The 15,987-nt window shown below is 32.3% G+C and overlaps 1 protein-coding gene across 5 annotated transcripts in view; it reads left to right on the top strand.

Moving 5' to 3' along the window:
• The window catches only part of LOC140056925 (rho GTPase-activating protein 23-like), an 86,213-nt gene that overhangs the window by 743 nt on the left and 69,483 nt on the right, over nucleotides 1-15,987 (top strand). For 4 of the 5 annotated variants that reach the window (XM_072102486.1, XM_072102623.1, XM_072102696.1 and 1 more), the window contains exon 2: nucleotides 2,317-2,500. In XM_072102486.1, the coding sequence (XP_071958587.1) occupies nucleotides 2,471-2,500 (30 nt within the window). In that variant the 5' untranslated portion in view covers nucleotides 2,317-2,470. Of the gene's footprint in view, nucleotides 1-1,694; nucleotides 2,501-15,987 lie in introns of those variants that run through there. The other variant, XM_072102557.1, reaches the window with a different exon arrangement.

The following is a 15,987-nucleotide window of genomic DNA, read 5'->3' on the forward strand; positions in this document are numbered from 1 at the left end:
TAGTGCAACTTCATATCAATAAATAAATGTTTTTGATAAAAATAAACCAATTGTTTGTTGTTATTTATTTACACTGACTGGACGACCTCTTCATTTAGAGACTGAGGTCACCCAGAGGGCCCAGTTGTGATAGTGGATATAATGTACTATAGTAACTGTAGTTTTCAGAAGAAATAATCAATGATTTTTGTCCATGCCTACAGTAATTTGAGTAATTGATAAACTAACAAGCACGAATGTGCGATACTCGGGGTACAGCAAAAGAAGCTGTAATGACGTCATAAGACGGGATGTGAAGTGACCTTGCTACCAAATAGTTTATATGGGGGGCTATATGGTACCATCTTCGAGACGTCATATGGCTGCATCCGGTTTGAAATTTAAAAATCCGGCTCTATAGCTTTGAGGACATGTCCCTGTAGTATATTCATGCCACATCCCAACTCAATACTGCAACGAATAAGGGAGGAGTAGTACTTTATAAATCGCACTTTGTACTCAATAGTGTCGGATGGAGAAGATGAGAGAGTCCTAACCCGAGTAAAAACACATTAAAAACACAACAAGACCTGTATAGAGAATAGTACTGTATAAGGTACTTGTTTAAAGCTTGCATACAGTTCATGACACAATTCATTATACATTTCCATTCAGTCAACATTCACTATTACAGCATACTTTAAGTGATACACTATCTATTTGGTTGAGTTGCACTATTAAAACATTGTTTTTTAATTTGAATTTTTTTATTCTGGTAATTAAGGTTAAAAAACACATTACAACATAGAAATAATGACACAGATAAACAGGCCTTGATTACACGAAGGAATGGCAAGAAAAGTTAAAAACTTATTTCCACTTCGAGCCGATAACAAAGAACTAATAAAAAGTACTGTACATATCTACTTTTCTACAAAATTTTTCTGATGCACTAATTAATTGATACAAATATCCTAATATTTGAGGCATCATTTAGGCTTCACTATTACGCTCTGTCTACACTCCTACACTATCTAACTAGTTTGACAAAAGAAGTGCCAGCCCTTTTCTTTTGAGGTGAGCGATTGCGATCACTAACCTAACACACTCCTAAACTGCCCTTGAGGAGTGTGATTTACAACACACAATAAATTTGGTAAACTTCTACACACCAAAATACAAACAGCACGCCTACAGCACCCCTGAATGTATTGAGGAGTGCAATTTGTAGCACACCTATAATTTTCAAAAGACAAGGCCTGAAGTGCGATGTACTGTACCCAAATATGGTGGTGATATGGCCAAATATGATAGTGTAAGTGATGAGTCATATGACATCTTCATGTCCATATGGGTTAATCACATTTTTTGTTTCACATAATATTTGATAGTGTAGACAGAGCTTAAGAACATTGTTTGAGATGCAGTACAGTACAGTATGTCCTATTTGAGATACCACACTACACTACTGTATATGAGCTGCACTATTTGAAATACACAAAATTATACTATTTGAACATTATTCATTTAAATCAATTATTAGCAGATGCTCAAATTCAAAATACACTATTTGAGTTGGACCATTAAAAAATAGTTGAGAAACTGTACAGTAAACATCAGTAGTGTGCTATCCAATACTGCACTATAAATACATAGGTTATACTGTACCTATTTTAGGCACACTAATTTTTTTCTTCTAAGCAATAAATTTGTTTCTAATATTTAGGTCACTATTTTTAATTTAAAATTGTGTGATAATATTAAACATGTCTCCAAAGCATTTTTACTTAAAATGATTAAAACCGCACACTTCCTAATTTGATTAGTTTGTCATTAGCTGTCATGAAGGTTAATTATAAATTGAACTTCTGTTTGAAAGCCTCATTTTCTAGAGAAAGAGCGAGTGACTAGCCAGACAGTTAAAACAGTGGAACCATAATACCTTGCCATACATCGGCAAGGGTTCGAGCATCACTAGCTTCATGATTCTGGTGGTAGAACAAGTCTTCTCGGATTTTATCCAGTGTACACATCTGGCTCATGTGCACTTTAAAGAACAACCTAGTACATCTTTCGAGACGAGTAGGGGGTTACCCCGGTGTACTAATATACACACAGCCACTGTCACACACAGAAACTTATCATACTGTAACTCATCGTAAGGGCCCCTTGATTGTCAGAATACTGTACACTCTTTCACTTTCAGGCCGGCCACCTTAATTTGTGTTCAAAACTGTTCTAGTGTATATTTGTATAACTATAATAAGTTCGTAGAAGAAAAAATAAATGAATTTTAATAATCCATCTTATCTTTGATAAATTCTTATTTATTATCAGGTTAAATATGAACTATTAAAGCGGAAATAAGGTGAGAAGAAAAGAGGAAAGGGATTTGGGGAGATTATTAAAGGATTATCCTATCATGTTGAGGATTTATAGAAGTGTGAATTGAACTTGAAGTAAAGCATTATTTGAAGACATTATCGTGAATATGGCATCTAATTCCAATGATCAAGGCAAGGTAAGCACAGTATAGAATGGAAAAGAGTTGAAAGATAAAAAATGTTTATTATCAGAAAGTCAAGAGAGTTTAAAATAGCAGAGTTGACACAAAATAGATGAGGATGATAAACTCCTATTATTATTAATATCAGAGAGTTCAGTTCAAAGCAGAGTTATTTATCAGGAAGTCCAGTTTATACAGTTGTCTCTGATGATGAATACAGATTATATATACTGTATGTATAGCTTAGTTGCTATTCATCAGACAGAGAGCCCAGTTATATACTGTAGTACAGTTGACTATTATGATAACAGGTTCTGTATAACTTTGTTGGTACTGTATTTATCAGTTTATATAGTTACAATTGACTATATGAGGTTATATAGCTTAATTGCTATTTTTCAGAGAGTCTAGTTAATAGCACAGTTGACTAACTGTTATATTGTTAAACCATAGACCTTTACATTTATTTGGTTCAATGATTATACAATAAGTCAACATTGAAAAGAATGGCAATTTATACAGTATTGACTTCCCTAGAGCAGTTTTCTTATGAATGGTAACCACATGAGAATGTACGTGTTCAATTTCAGTTGCTTTGCTGCAAAAAGTAACCAGAGATTCAACATCAGACTTTGCTTCTCATTCTCGTATTTTTCTTTTTTTTGAAATTGCGAGAAAAAAAAAATATACAGTATATTGAGGTATCACCATAATGCTATCATTAATCAATTAATAGATTTTTAAATAAGTTGCTTTGTTTTGTTTTGTTTTTCAATTTGAAGCCATAATTAATATTAGCAAATAAAGTATTACTATTGACATTTTAAACATGACCAAAATATCATAATTACAGTTAACATGTCTATCATTGCATTTACCATTTATCAAAGGAGAACATTTTACGCACTGGCGCCATTTTGCCCAACAAATTTAACGATGCTGCGAGAGTTGCGTGCAGCCGTTTCTGTAATTGGGTGATGATTCGTAATATTGGCTGCATTTGATTAAACTAACTAACATTCTCTGAAATATTATCAATATCGAGATTGTACAGTACCAGTAACCACGGTAATCATATTGTGAGCATCGAAATGCAAACATTTTTATTCTATTAAAGCTCTGTCTTAAATTAAGCCCTGTCTACACTATCAAACTTTATGTGACAAAGAAATATGATGTGCCCATATATGGACATGATGATGTCATATCACCACCATATTTCGGCCGCATCACACTTCATTTTTTTTTTAAACTGGTGGTCACGACTTAAAGTTGTCCGCAACTTATTTTGACCTCCATCCGCACATTTTTGATGTTTTTCTTGTTTATTGTAATTTTCTTTTTGCAATGTAATTTTTATCTTTTATTTTAAAATGTGTGGAGAAACTAATAAAACAAACAAAACAAACACTTTTTTGTCAAACTAGTTTGACAGTGTAGACAAAGCTTAACATTTTTTAGTATCCTTGAATCAAGGTTTCCCCGGGTATACATTAGTCCCAATTTCGTGTTCTATAGTAGCGGTGTGGGACTATGCCAGAGGATACGGTATGGTAATTCAGGAAGAATATCCAGTGAGATCTATGTAAACCATCTGTACTGTTTTCTGTATGGTACTTCCTTGTAATATTAAATGTACACATCAACTTTTTTATTTAAAAAAATCAACATTTTTTTTTTATTTATCATTCATCTTTTATTTAGACAACATGTTAAAAATTCTAAGCATACAAATCTAGTCATTTTCAGTACTTTACGGATATTATTTTAGTTCATAAAAAGTGACTTTAATTTTTTTAATTCTTTGAGTAGGTAGGAACCAAACACTCAGTATACTGTGTTTAATAACCCAGAATTTATTTTCAACAAAAAAAAAACCCTCTTAAAAAAAGATGAATGCAATGTAGGTTTAAGTTCATGGCCCTGGATTTTTAGGAGGAAGTCATTTGAATATCTATATCAAAAAAAGCCTTCAAACAGGTACTTCCTATCAACACTAGCTCCTCCCATTCTTATGTGTTCATTACCCAATGTAAAATGCTTGTTTATAGTCATATTTTACTGTTTGAAACATAGAATTTGTCTTGTACTCTTTGGCCTATTCCTTTGTTCTGATTATCTCATATCTCAAGTGGACATCTTTTGTCCGATTAATTGAACCAGCTGAAGTTGAAGATTGCTGTTGTAACAAACAAGAAACTAATTGTAAGCTAGTTCGCTTGGAAGCCAGGAAGTATTCAAATTTGATTGAATCTACCACCAAAATGCATTTTATCGCTGGTGGTAAGATGAAGATACCTATCCAGGCACTATCCTTTGTTATTTTCAACTGAGGCGTATCTTTTTTTAACCATGTGTACAGTACAATGAGGACATTTCTACTTTTACAGTTTGAAAATTATGAAGATATACAGTAATTTGTTTGAAGCAACAGAATAGTTATTGGAATATATGTTGGTACTGTGGGAAGTTGTTAATGTGGACATCGTTCTACTTTGTTAAGGTCAACAGCATGCATGGTGTTTTTTATAACCGTTGGAGGAAATTTAGTTTTACAATTTGTTAGTTGTTGAAGATTGAGAAAAATCTGTAAGAACAACACTTTTGAAGAAGGATAGGAAGTCTTTTTAAAACTTTGTGTGTGAAGATTGGTGTGTCTTTTGTTAAACCAGGAGAAGTTTATTCATCATTTTGTGTTTATTCTTCAATGTTTCATGCATCTTCTCTTGTTATTTAAATCATTTTAGTCCATGATATCTTTGGATAAAGTACAGTTAGCTCAACGAATAATAAGGAGTGGTCTGTGGTGGATTATTATATAACAAAACAGACATAAGGAGTATAAAGGGTAAGCAGTTTTATTGTGTAGTTTCCTTTGTTTGGTTCTCATTATCATCAGCATTCAATAATGATATAGGGTTGGTTGTCATTCTGAATGAAAAAATGAGTGATGAGTGAAAGATGCTTTTAACTTTTAAGGACAATATGTTTTTGTTTTAAATTATAAAAAAGTTTTTACTTCTGTGAAATTAATTGACTTGGGAAAATACAGTAAAAATCTGATTTGTCTGTCAAATTCCATTTAAAGATTACCAGGTTTTTAATTTCTATATTGTTTACAGTATAAAGTGATTTCAATAAAATCCAACCATTTTATAACTCTAAAGCCACATTTCTGACACTGACAGCTCAGTGAAAAAAAAAATACAGTAAAAAGTACAGTAAACTTGTTTCAGCCTTTTTTAGGAGATTTGGAGAGTAGGCCTACAGTACCAGCCTAGAAGTAACAGTTTTTTTTTCTAGTTATTTTTTTTGGTTGCGTGTATATATACAGTATACCCTCTTGATAATATTAGGAATCTTGCTCTGATTTTAGTAAACACTCAAGGTCATAGGTCATTACTAACCATCTACAATGTATTGTAATTGGTGATTGATGTTATAACCTTTTTAATTACTGTAATCAACTTTTAATTGAAATTCTTTAGTTCATTAATTAGTTGTGATGCTAACATTCCAGCATACTTCCAAATCATCTTAGAGAATTCAAGCCACAGCGGTCGTTGTATAGCCGAGTGATGTCTGCTTTGAATACTTAATAATTGAGCCAATTTCCACATTTTTAAGAAACAGGATTTTAAACATTCATGAGGAAACTGGCTTCTATTTTGAGCTGAGCAATCGTACTCAAGGCCCATCGACTCACTTTGCAGTAGGATAGTGACACTCTGGTAGCTAAGATAGTGTTTTCTCTGACAAGGCTGTGTGGAATTTAATTTTTCTTCTGGACTACAGAACTGTATCACAGGAATTAAATAACGTTTATCGCCATTGTACAGGTTGGTACTGTAGAGAGCATTGGTAGAATTTGTGTGTGCGACAATATTTTATTCTATCCACATACTGAACACTATTGAGTATACATGATAATTTTGTTAATGGCATCATACTTTATAGTGTAATTAACCAACTTGCTATAGTTAGATTGAGCTCAAACTACTGTAGTTATTGTTGACGAGCCTATACATTCAAACAATGTTGTACAGTACATGAACGTAATTAAATAGTGGGTTATGTACAAGATGTATGATTGCTATGATTATTATTATTACTAATATTTGCTTTATATCATAATGTACAGTGGTACAGTACAGTAATATGCAAAGATAAGTTATTAATAGAATAAATACGCAATTCAGTTTTGATTTCCTCTGTACTTCTTTAATATAAAAACAGTATGCATGAATTGTAGGAATAAGACTAAATTACTTTTATAGTAATACATTTTCATTGTCATTTCTCTGTAGTGTACTGTATACTGTACTCTATACAAAGAGTCCATTACATTTATTGATTTTTAAACAACAATTACCTCTATTATGTAAGAACGTTTGTTACTAATGTTATACTTTAAAGAACAATGTTACTTTACTGTATAGTGTACTTTATAAATCAATATTTTTTATCGCTTATATTGTATTTGTAAGCATGGTTAATGAATAACAAATTTACCTCCCCCGCACCTCCTTTCAAAATCAAGGATATTACAGTATGTACTGTTTTACAGTTAGTGAGAATATAGACAACTAATGCACATAATGATCTTTTACCCGACAGAACTGCATGTCAATGTTTTCTTGTAACCTTTGACCTGAATGTTGTCTTGCTACTTTGGGGGAAAAAACAGCATTAGACATGACCTTATGTGTAAATACATCATTTAGTATCTTGACTCAAAGTATGTATGCTATCAATCTGTTAGTATTATCCATTCGTTTTAGATCGCCAACAAAAATTGGCCTACGATTTTTGTTGAGTTAAAGCGATTATTTACACTAGAGTGTACAGAAGGGGTGTACAGTAGAGTAGGCCTATTGGTTCAGTTTGTTCAGTACTGTAGGTTATTGTTTATCTACAAATTTTTTAGGGGTAGGTTAATTAGGGCATAGTTGTATTATAAAATTATAGGTACGGTATATATAATTGTCTAAGAAAAAGTAGATATATTTTTTGCGTAAACGATGTACTGTACAGTACTGTGCTTTTACAATTCATTATACCTTTCAGTTTTGTAACATTAATTATACCATTCTTCATGGTAAGAAATCTGATTCTGAACTTGTAATTTAAGAATACAAGCGTTTTGAATAATTAGTGTTCAGAATGTACATTACAATACATAGTACTTCAATGTGATAGGAAAGGAAGTTCAATCTATGTTTACTAGCAGTTAGCACTGTGTGTAAATGTTTGTCTTTCACAAATTAGCTCATGTTTGATTATAAAAAAAAAATATTTCTACCAACCATACGGTAGTTTAAGGTGAAATTAAAGTCTCTGAAATCACCTTAAATTTAACCTTTAATCTAGTGACATACAAAAAAGTTGCCAGAATATTCAAAACATTTGTAGAATTTGTTCTTACTCATTGTATTATACCAGTTGTAAAGTGTTAACAGAGAACATTGAGACAAACATTTTGCGTCACATAATATAATCACTTTTATATTTGCTGTACAGTACATCGCATTTTTACTGAAAATTGCTCTCTCTTTGAATTAGCAGGAAAATACAAGCCATATTGGATGTTATTTTATCCTCCATAATAAAGTTACAAATTTATTTTAGTAACTTTTTTATGGGACGTGATTTGCAATGTTTCAAGTTACACCACTTATCAGTAAAAAAATTAAATTTCCTACTTGTAAAATTTTCAAGTGAAATTCATAGGATGTGCAGGTTAAACATTAGGCTTCTGTGGTTTAGAAGAGCTTTCTGTGGTTTGTGTAAAAAGCAAAACCTGAATTATGTCCAAACCAACAAGTAATCTGTAATATACCACCATGTCTTGTCATACAGTAGGACAAATTTGTCACAATACTACAATATTACTGTTATATTGGTAGACTTTCCTAAAGCTCTGTCTACAGTATAAAAGTTTAAGTGACAACAAAATGTGATGTGCCCATGGATAGGATGATGTCATATCATAATCACTACCATATTTGGGCATATTACTACCATATTTGGACATATCACACTTTGTAATTTGAAAATTAAAGGATGAGCCTACAGTAGCATAGAATCAGGAAAGAATACAAACTTAAAATCGAAATTTATACACATTTGCTTACTAAAACTTGTAAGCTTTTTAAATTAGTAGTAGAGGGATTTTGACAGCGTAAATTAATTCAAATTTATTTTTAGGAAACTGCATTTATTCTGTTTATTTTTGTTTATAGTGTCTGACATTATTTTGTAAGTGACCAATCAAAATCCAGAAAGCAATTCCGTCTGTAAGAATCTTGTGAATTTGTCAATATTTAAATAATAATGTTATATTACATTACTACATATAAATTTATTGTGGTTTAAACATTTACTGTAGTATTGCTTCACATTAACTAGTTCTCCGTATATTTTGCAGACAAGCTTTTTGCGAAATATTGAAAAAATGTAAACTTTATGTCAACATGAAAAAATGTACTTATAATGTTATATAGAAAAAATAGAAAAATCACTAATTACAAAATTTAGATTTTGAAATAAAAAACAAACAATTTTGGACAGTAAATGAAGAATCCAATGTGATTTAATACCTAGTATAACATTTACTAATTAAATATCAGTTAAAATATTAAGTCAAATATATTTATCAATCCGAATCCAAATTGACAAAATAGATTCCGAATGCTCATAGTGTATAGTGATATCCAGGTTAAAGCGGCACTTATACAGTACTGTATACTACTGTGTATGTTAATGTCTGAGCGTACCTGTACCACTACTAGGCAAATGTTTATTATGTCCTGTGTACAATTTTCTTCTAACGATTATTTTAAATTCTTGTCCGGCGCCAATTTATTTTGTAAATTGTGCTGGCAAACCTGCTTTGGGAGAACACTACAAAAACCATGGAAAAATGTGTATCATTATTATTAACAGTAAGTGTGCTATTGTTCTTTGGATTTAAATACAGAATAATAGATTAGTATTAAAATTGTAATCAAAACAAGGACGCACTATGTATTAAAACCTTCCAAGCATACGGTTAAAACGCTTTCATTAAAATTAAATTGAAAGCAGTTTTATTTTATTGTGCAATTGATATTTTTTTGTATAGAAAAAGCCGTTAGCCGAAAGATAGCTATTAAAACACTGGTCAATAATCTGTAACTATGCAAAGATCCTCAATAATAGTTATTTGTAAAGTACAATATTGCATTGCTGCCCTGGGTCTATATTATATTTCCAGCATACTCTAAACCTCTACAGTACATCATAAGTATGGTAAATAAACCGTTCACTGGAAAATATTGGAGATTTTGATATGCGAAGTCCTTAAAACTAGTTATGTTATGATAATTAATTGTGTGCATTTGAGGACATTAGGATGTGCTTCACAATTTGATTTATTGACATCTCTTTGGTCAGTTTCTAGGTCCATGTGAGGACCAACGATCCTTCAATGCATATAAAAGTTCATAATTCCTACATTAAGTCATTGCAAATCAAAATCTACCAAATACTCCATTTACGGTAGTGGTTGGTTATTAGAATAAATACCAAGATTAAACCTGTAGTTGGAAAAAAAATAATGAACATCAAGGACAAGAGAGTGAATCATCCGCCTAAGTGTTGAATATGAAAACAACACGCAGTAGATTAATTGTTGTCTACAGGTATACTAAATGATTCTCTAATTATTCATTTACTGGCATGATTAATTTCAAGTGTAATGTGTGCAAATATGCTGTTGATATGCCCAAATATGGTAGTGATATGACATCATCATGTTCTCTTATATGCACACATCACATTTTTTTGTCACATTAAGTTTAATAGTGTAGACAGAGCCTAAGTATTGAATACAACATGCAGTAGATTAATCGTTGTCTACTGTACTGAATTAATTATTCATTTACTGGCATACGGTACTTAATTTTGAAGCTAGTGTCATTTAACCCGCTGCAAAATAAACTATTTGAGTTGAGTTGAGTAAAAATACAAGTTATGTGAAACAATGATAACAGGTATCATAGTAATAAACAATAAGGTAATCAAACTAATTTAAATAAAAAAAATATATAGAGACACTTGTACTTTAAAAAAAAGCAAGGAAGTTTGTACTTCAAATTAGTGTGTTGTTGTGGTAATTTTTTTGACATGCCTTTGGGGTTACGAGAGGTGCAGGTTGGTTCATTCTCTCACACCTGTTACTATGGCATTATCCCTGGCTATTTAGTAAAAGTGGTTGAACTACAGTATATACAATACAGCACGCAGTACATAGACATGCTTGATGGTGTACAGTAACTCTACATATACATTTCCAAGTGCATACTTACACTACTACTGTAGTACAGTACTGTACTGTAGTACAGGATTTAGGGAGGTGTACATTTTAAGAAGCTTAAGAAACTGTCTGATTACATTATCATGGAATAAGGTGAGGTTTTTAATGTGATTTAGTTTATTTGTTTATCTTTGTATGATACTATAGGCCTAACACTCTACGGTCAAGGGTACATTAAACCACCCGGCCCAGGACAAAAACCAACCAAAGAGAAACTACCTACTGTACTGCTGTATGGACTACTGTACTAATAATTTATTAGAGTATTAATTGTGGGGTGGACTAGTATCAGGACACTAGAATTAGAACTACTTTATTCTAACAATAGTAGAATCCATTATCAGTAGATTATCTAGGGTAGTAGTACAATAGCAGTGCTAGTTCTAGCAACTGAAGTTTTCATGGAAGATTTGGCGCTGTGCCTTTCGAGAAAAAATACACGTTTTTCTGAATTTCTCTATACTTCTCTTACCATATTTCTCCAAATTTGATTCAATCCTGTATTCACTCAAACTACTGTATTAAATACAATTCTTTAGAATTTAATGTACATTGTTTAGATAGAATTATTACGGTGTTTTGTCTCGACTTCCCATTTTAAAGTTACCGATTTAATCAAGAATGATGGTGGTTAATAAATGCGGATTTGTACTGAATTCTCTAAGGCTATACTTTACTGCAAACTGTACAGTTGGTACTACTGTATATGTACTATTACTACTATCAAGTATAAATGCTGAATTACAATAAGGCTAAGTTTTTGTAGGTTAATTACATGTGGTAGCTAAATGATAGTGTCTGGATACAGATTCTTTCATGTCTATAATAAATTGTTTTAGTAATTGGATTGGCCGTTAAAGTATCACTGGAATAATGTTTTGATTGATGCATCTTCTATGTGGATTAGTCATCAGTAAATTAAAATAACACTTTTAATTCTAGAATTCTATGTATGGATGCTTGTAGAATATTTTAATGAAGTCAGTTCTAGTCTGCGGTATAAAATATCTCCGTGACGGATTCCAAGATTTAGAAATAGGGGGAAGAAGCAGGGCTTAAAATGAAGTGCTAAATTTTACAGTTTAAAGATGTATTGTCCCCAAAAAACATGAAAAATTAAGATTAATTAAATGAAACTTTGAATAGGTTATTTTGTAGTTTTAATATAAGTTAATCAATTCTGTAGAAATAAAATGAAATAAAATGAAAAAAAATAATGTTTTCACAAGTTATAAAATGACAAAATAAATGGTTAAATTCAACCAAAAATCCATTGGCTGGCAGCCAATTTGACAATTTTTTTCTTTTTTAAATTACAGTTTTTCAGGTAACTAATTTTTTTTTTTTCGATCTGATTTTTGGTCAAAGTGGACAACAAATTTTTTTTTCAGGGGACAATACATCTTTAAACCTAATGTTGTCTTTTGCATTGTAGTTTTCAAAATGTATAGATCTACTTCTTAACTCCGCCTTCGTTTTTTCTATTCCGATTCAAGATGACTGTTTTGATATTTATATAATATTTATATTCTTAACATTGAAACAAGGTCAAACAATCTATTCAGTTTTCTGTTCTTAAATTAATCAAAGGATGAACATTCAAATGTACAGTACATTTATTGACCAAATGAATTTCTTCTTCTGAAAATACAATTACTGCACAATACTACTGTACGTGAAGGAAAGAAAATTGTCAGAATATGTTTGTGGAATTATCTAAAAAGCAACTGTTCTTAAATACCAAAAAGTGTTTAATATTTTAAGTGTCTGGTCTCAGTGAAAAGTTGAGAATTTAGGGATTATTGTCATGTTAGGGACCATCTTTAACATCTTCAATGCTGATGACACTCTGGTATTTTGTTTTCTATACTACTGTACCCCCATAAATTTACAAATTTCACACATGAGTTTGATTGAAACAACCAAACTGAAGTATTGGGGCTTATGGAAGGTGATTTTTGGCTGTTTAATCTTTTTAATAAAAAATGGGTGGAAATAATGGTGTTTCAAACAGCAAGTTATAGTAGATAGGTGGAGAAGGGAAGTTACACATTTTCTATATTTTCTTAGGTTTAAAAAGACTATAGGAGGATACAGTATGATATTTGTAATAAGGTAGAATATTCATCTCGTATAGTAACTTGTCAACTGCGCTCTGTGCCTTGTCTAGATGATACAGATACCCTCCCAAACCGACCGTGTCCCGCTTTTTCAATTTAAGATATTTGCGTACAGTATAATTAGATGAAGGGCTAGTGTTGCCCGAAAGCGCAGCTACTTTTTCTGGCTGTTTTACTTTGTAGTTTTTATTTAGCTTTTTGCTTATTTTATTTTGTATTGAGATCTAGCCACTGATACCCACAGCATTGTCATTTTGTATGTCCATTGAGATCTAGCCACTGATACCCACAGCATTGTCATTTTGTATGTCCATTGAGATCTAGCCACTGATACCCACAGCATTGTCATTTTGTATCTCCATTGAGATCCAGTCACTGATACCCACAGCATTGTCATTTTGTATCTCCATTGAGATCCAGCCACTGATACCCACAGCATTGTCATTTTGTATGTCCATTGAGATCTAGCCACTGATACCCACAGCATTGTCATTTTGTATGTCCATTGAGATCTAGCCACTGATACCCACAGCATTGTCATTTTGTATGTCCATTGAGATCTAGCCACTGATACCCACAGCATTGTCATTTTGTATGTCCATTGAGATCTAGCCACTGTTACCCACAGCATTGTCATTTTGTATGTACATTGAGATCTAGCCACTGATACCCACAGCATTGTCATTTTTTCAGTGCTTATTTCATTTTGTATGTCCATTGAGATCTAGCCACTGATACCCACAGCATTGTCATTTTTTCAGTGCTTATTTCATTTTGTATGTCCATTGAGATCTAGCCACTGATACCCACAGCATTGTCATTTTTTCAGTGCTTATTTTTTTGTATCTCCATTGAGATCTAGCCACTGATACCCACAGCATTGTCATTTTGTATGTCCATTGAGATCTAGCCACTGATACCCACAGCATTGTCATTTTGTATGTCCATTGAGATCTAGCCACTGATACCCACAGCATTGTCATTTTTTCAGTGCTTATTTCATTTTGTATGTCCATTGAGATCTAGCCACTGATACCCACAGCATTGTCATTTTTTCAGTTATTTGCCTTTAGATTCAGTATATAATTACAATAGATATAAATAAATTATGTTATGCAATTTTTGTAAAACTGCCTCCCTCTTATCTCAATTTACTGAATTTTCTAATTGCTGCCACAATACACCATATACTGTAGCATTACTAGATTAAACTACCAATACAATCCAGATTTAAGTTATTATTACAGCGTAGAATTCCCTTTTATTTGTCTCGTTTTGATTGGGTTTTAACGTTCTTACTCATTTCCTTAGTGGATGTGTTCTTCTGTTGGTTAGTCTACTCCGATATTGGTGGTTTTATTTTCATAGAATATTGATGACAGGAAATTATAAAAATAAATATCAAAACTTTGATTGTACGACTTTCGATTGAATACTGAGGTAAATTTATAAAATGTTTATGAGGTCACGTGATCAGTTTTGTATTGTTTTAAACGAAATTGATTTACATTAAAATAATTGAAAACGTAGTTTCGGAATCATCATAGTTTCAGAATCGTAGTTTTATGTCTTTGCATTTCTGAGGAGGTCATTGATTTTGCTTCTTGGTGGATAGCCTACAGTATGCATGCAATACAGTAACTAACACTGCTAAGCTGCTCCTAGGGTGAGTATCACTACCATGGTCTTTATTACTGTAGGTGATCGCTGATAGCAGAGTTAGACATTTACACTTTTTACCAGTACTTACTGTACTGTTAATGTAATGCAGAGGCCTGAGGCCTTGTGCTCTCCAACATTGGAGGCCCGGGGAGCGTGTTTAGTTGTTTTTTTTTTACATATTTTAATGCCTGTTTTTTCACTTACTGGTTTCTGCATAAATACAGTAGGGACCTCACAAACTGTTTTGGTATTACCACAGAGGTGCCATTTTAATGATCATGTGATAGGATAATTGTGAACGTGTTCCTACAAAACATCAATAAAAAGTTACAAATTAGTACAGTTACTGAAAGAGCTCAACAACTATATCTCCTGTAAGAATGCAATTGAAATGTCACAAGAAGGGTCAATTTAGGGGTCAATGAAGGCTGGGAAGGTGAAATCTGATAGGAAGAGCAGAAACCTATGAGGGCTTGGTGTTCTAGGAACTACTTCTCTTTTTTTTTCTTGTCAAAGTTTAGTACTGTAGGGAATAAGTAGCAGTAAGTTACTCAATGTAGTTACTTAGGTAAGTATTCTATTTTTGCCGTTAAATTTTAGTATTTTAGCATAAGCAAGTCTTTCTTACAAAGTTACAGTATAATTACTGTACAGTAATCTGTACTATTTCTATAACTTTGGTATACAGTACAGTACGTATTACTATTTACTTACACTGTACAGTACTTTACTTGTACACAGTCCAAAAAGGAAATCACCATAGTGTTGTACACTACAGAAGTAAAGTTGCTAAATGAGGCTACTGAAAAGAAATAGTAGAGCATATAGTGGGAAAAAAATTCCAAAGTATGGTACGGTAATGGTATGAAATCAGTGTGCATTAAGAAGTTGACCTGAGGTCAAGAAGCACTGCAATATTGCTATTTGTTAAGCAGGTGCTGATGGATCTGGAAGTTTAAGGTGGGTGAGATAGGCAAAGTAGTCTGGCATGATCTATTAACATATTAAGTTACTTCAGATTTTTTGTGAAAGTTTAGGCATCACCACACAGATGATAGTTACAAGTAGATTATTTCTAAAGGTGCGTGCCTGGCGTTTTTAAAGTTCATAGGATGGCGCTTTCAATGTACTGTATAAATCTGTTGTGAAATATCAAAGACAGAATATAATCCAGGGCCCAAGAATTGCATAAAGGAAACTATGTTAACCACTAACCTTCACCAGCTTCTAAAAATCATTTCTATACAACTTTATGTCTGGTGTATGTTATTAAGCTGGGTTCACACACACTGGAGTTAACTTTGTTGCTGGTGTATGTTATTAAGCTGGGTTCACACACACTAGAGTTAACTTTGTTGCTGTGT

Source organism: Antedon mediterranea, chromosome 1, assembly GCF_964355755.1.
Source record: "Antedon mediterranea chromosome 1, ecAntMedi1.1, whole genome shotgun sequence".
NCBI classification, from domain to species: Eukaryota; Metazoa; Echinodermata; class Crinoidea; order Comatulida; family Antedonidae; genus Antedon; species Antedon mediterranea.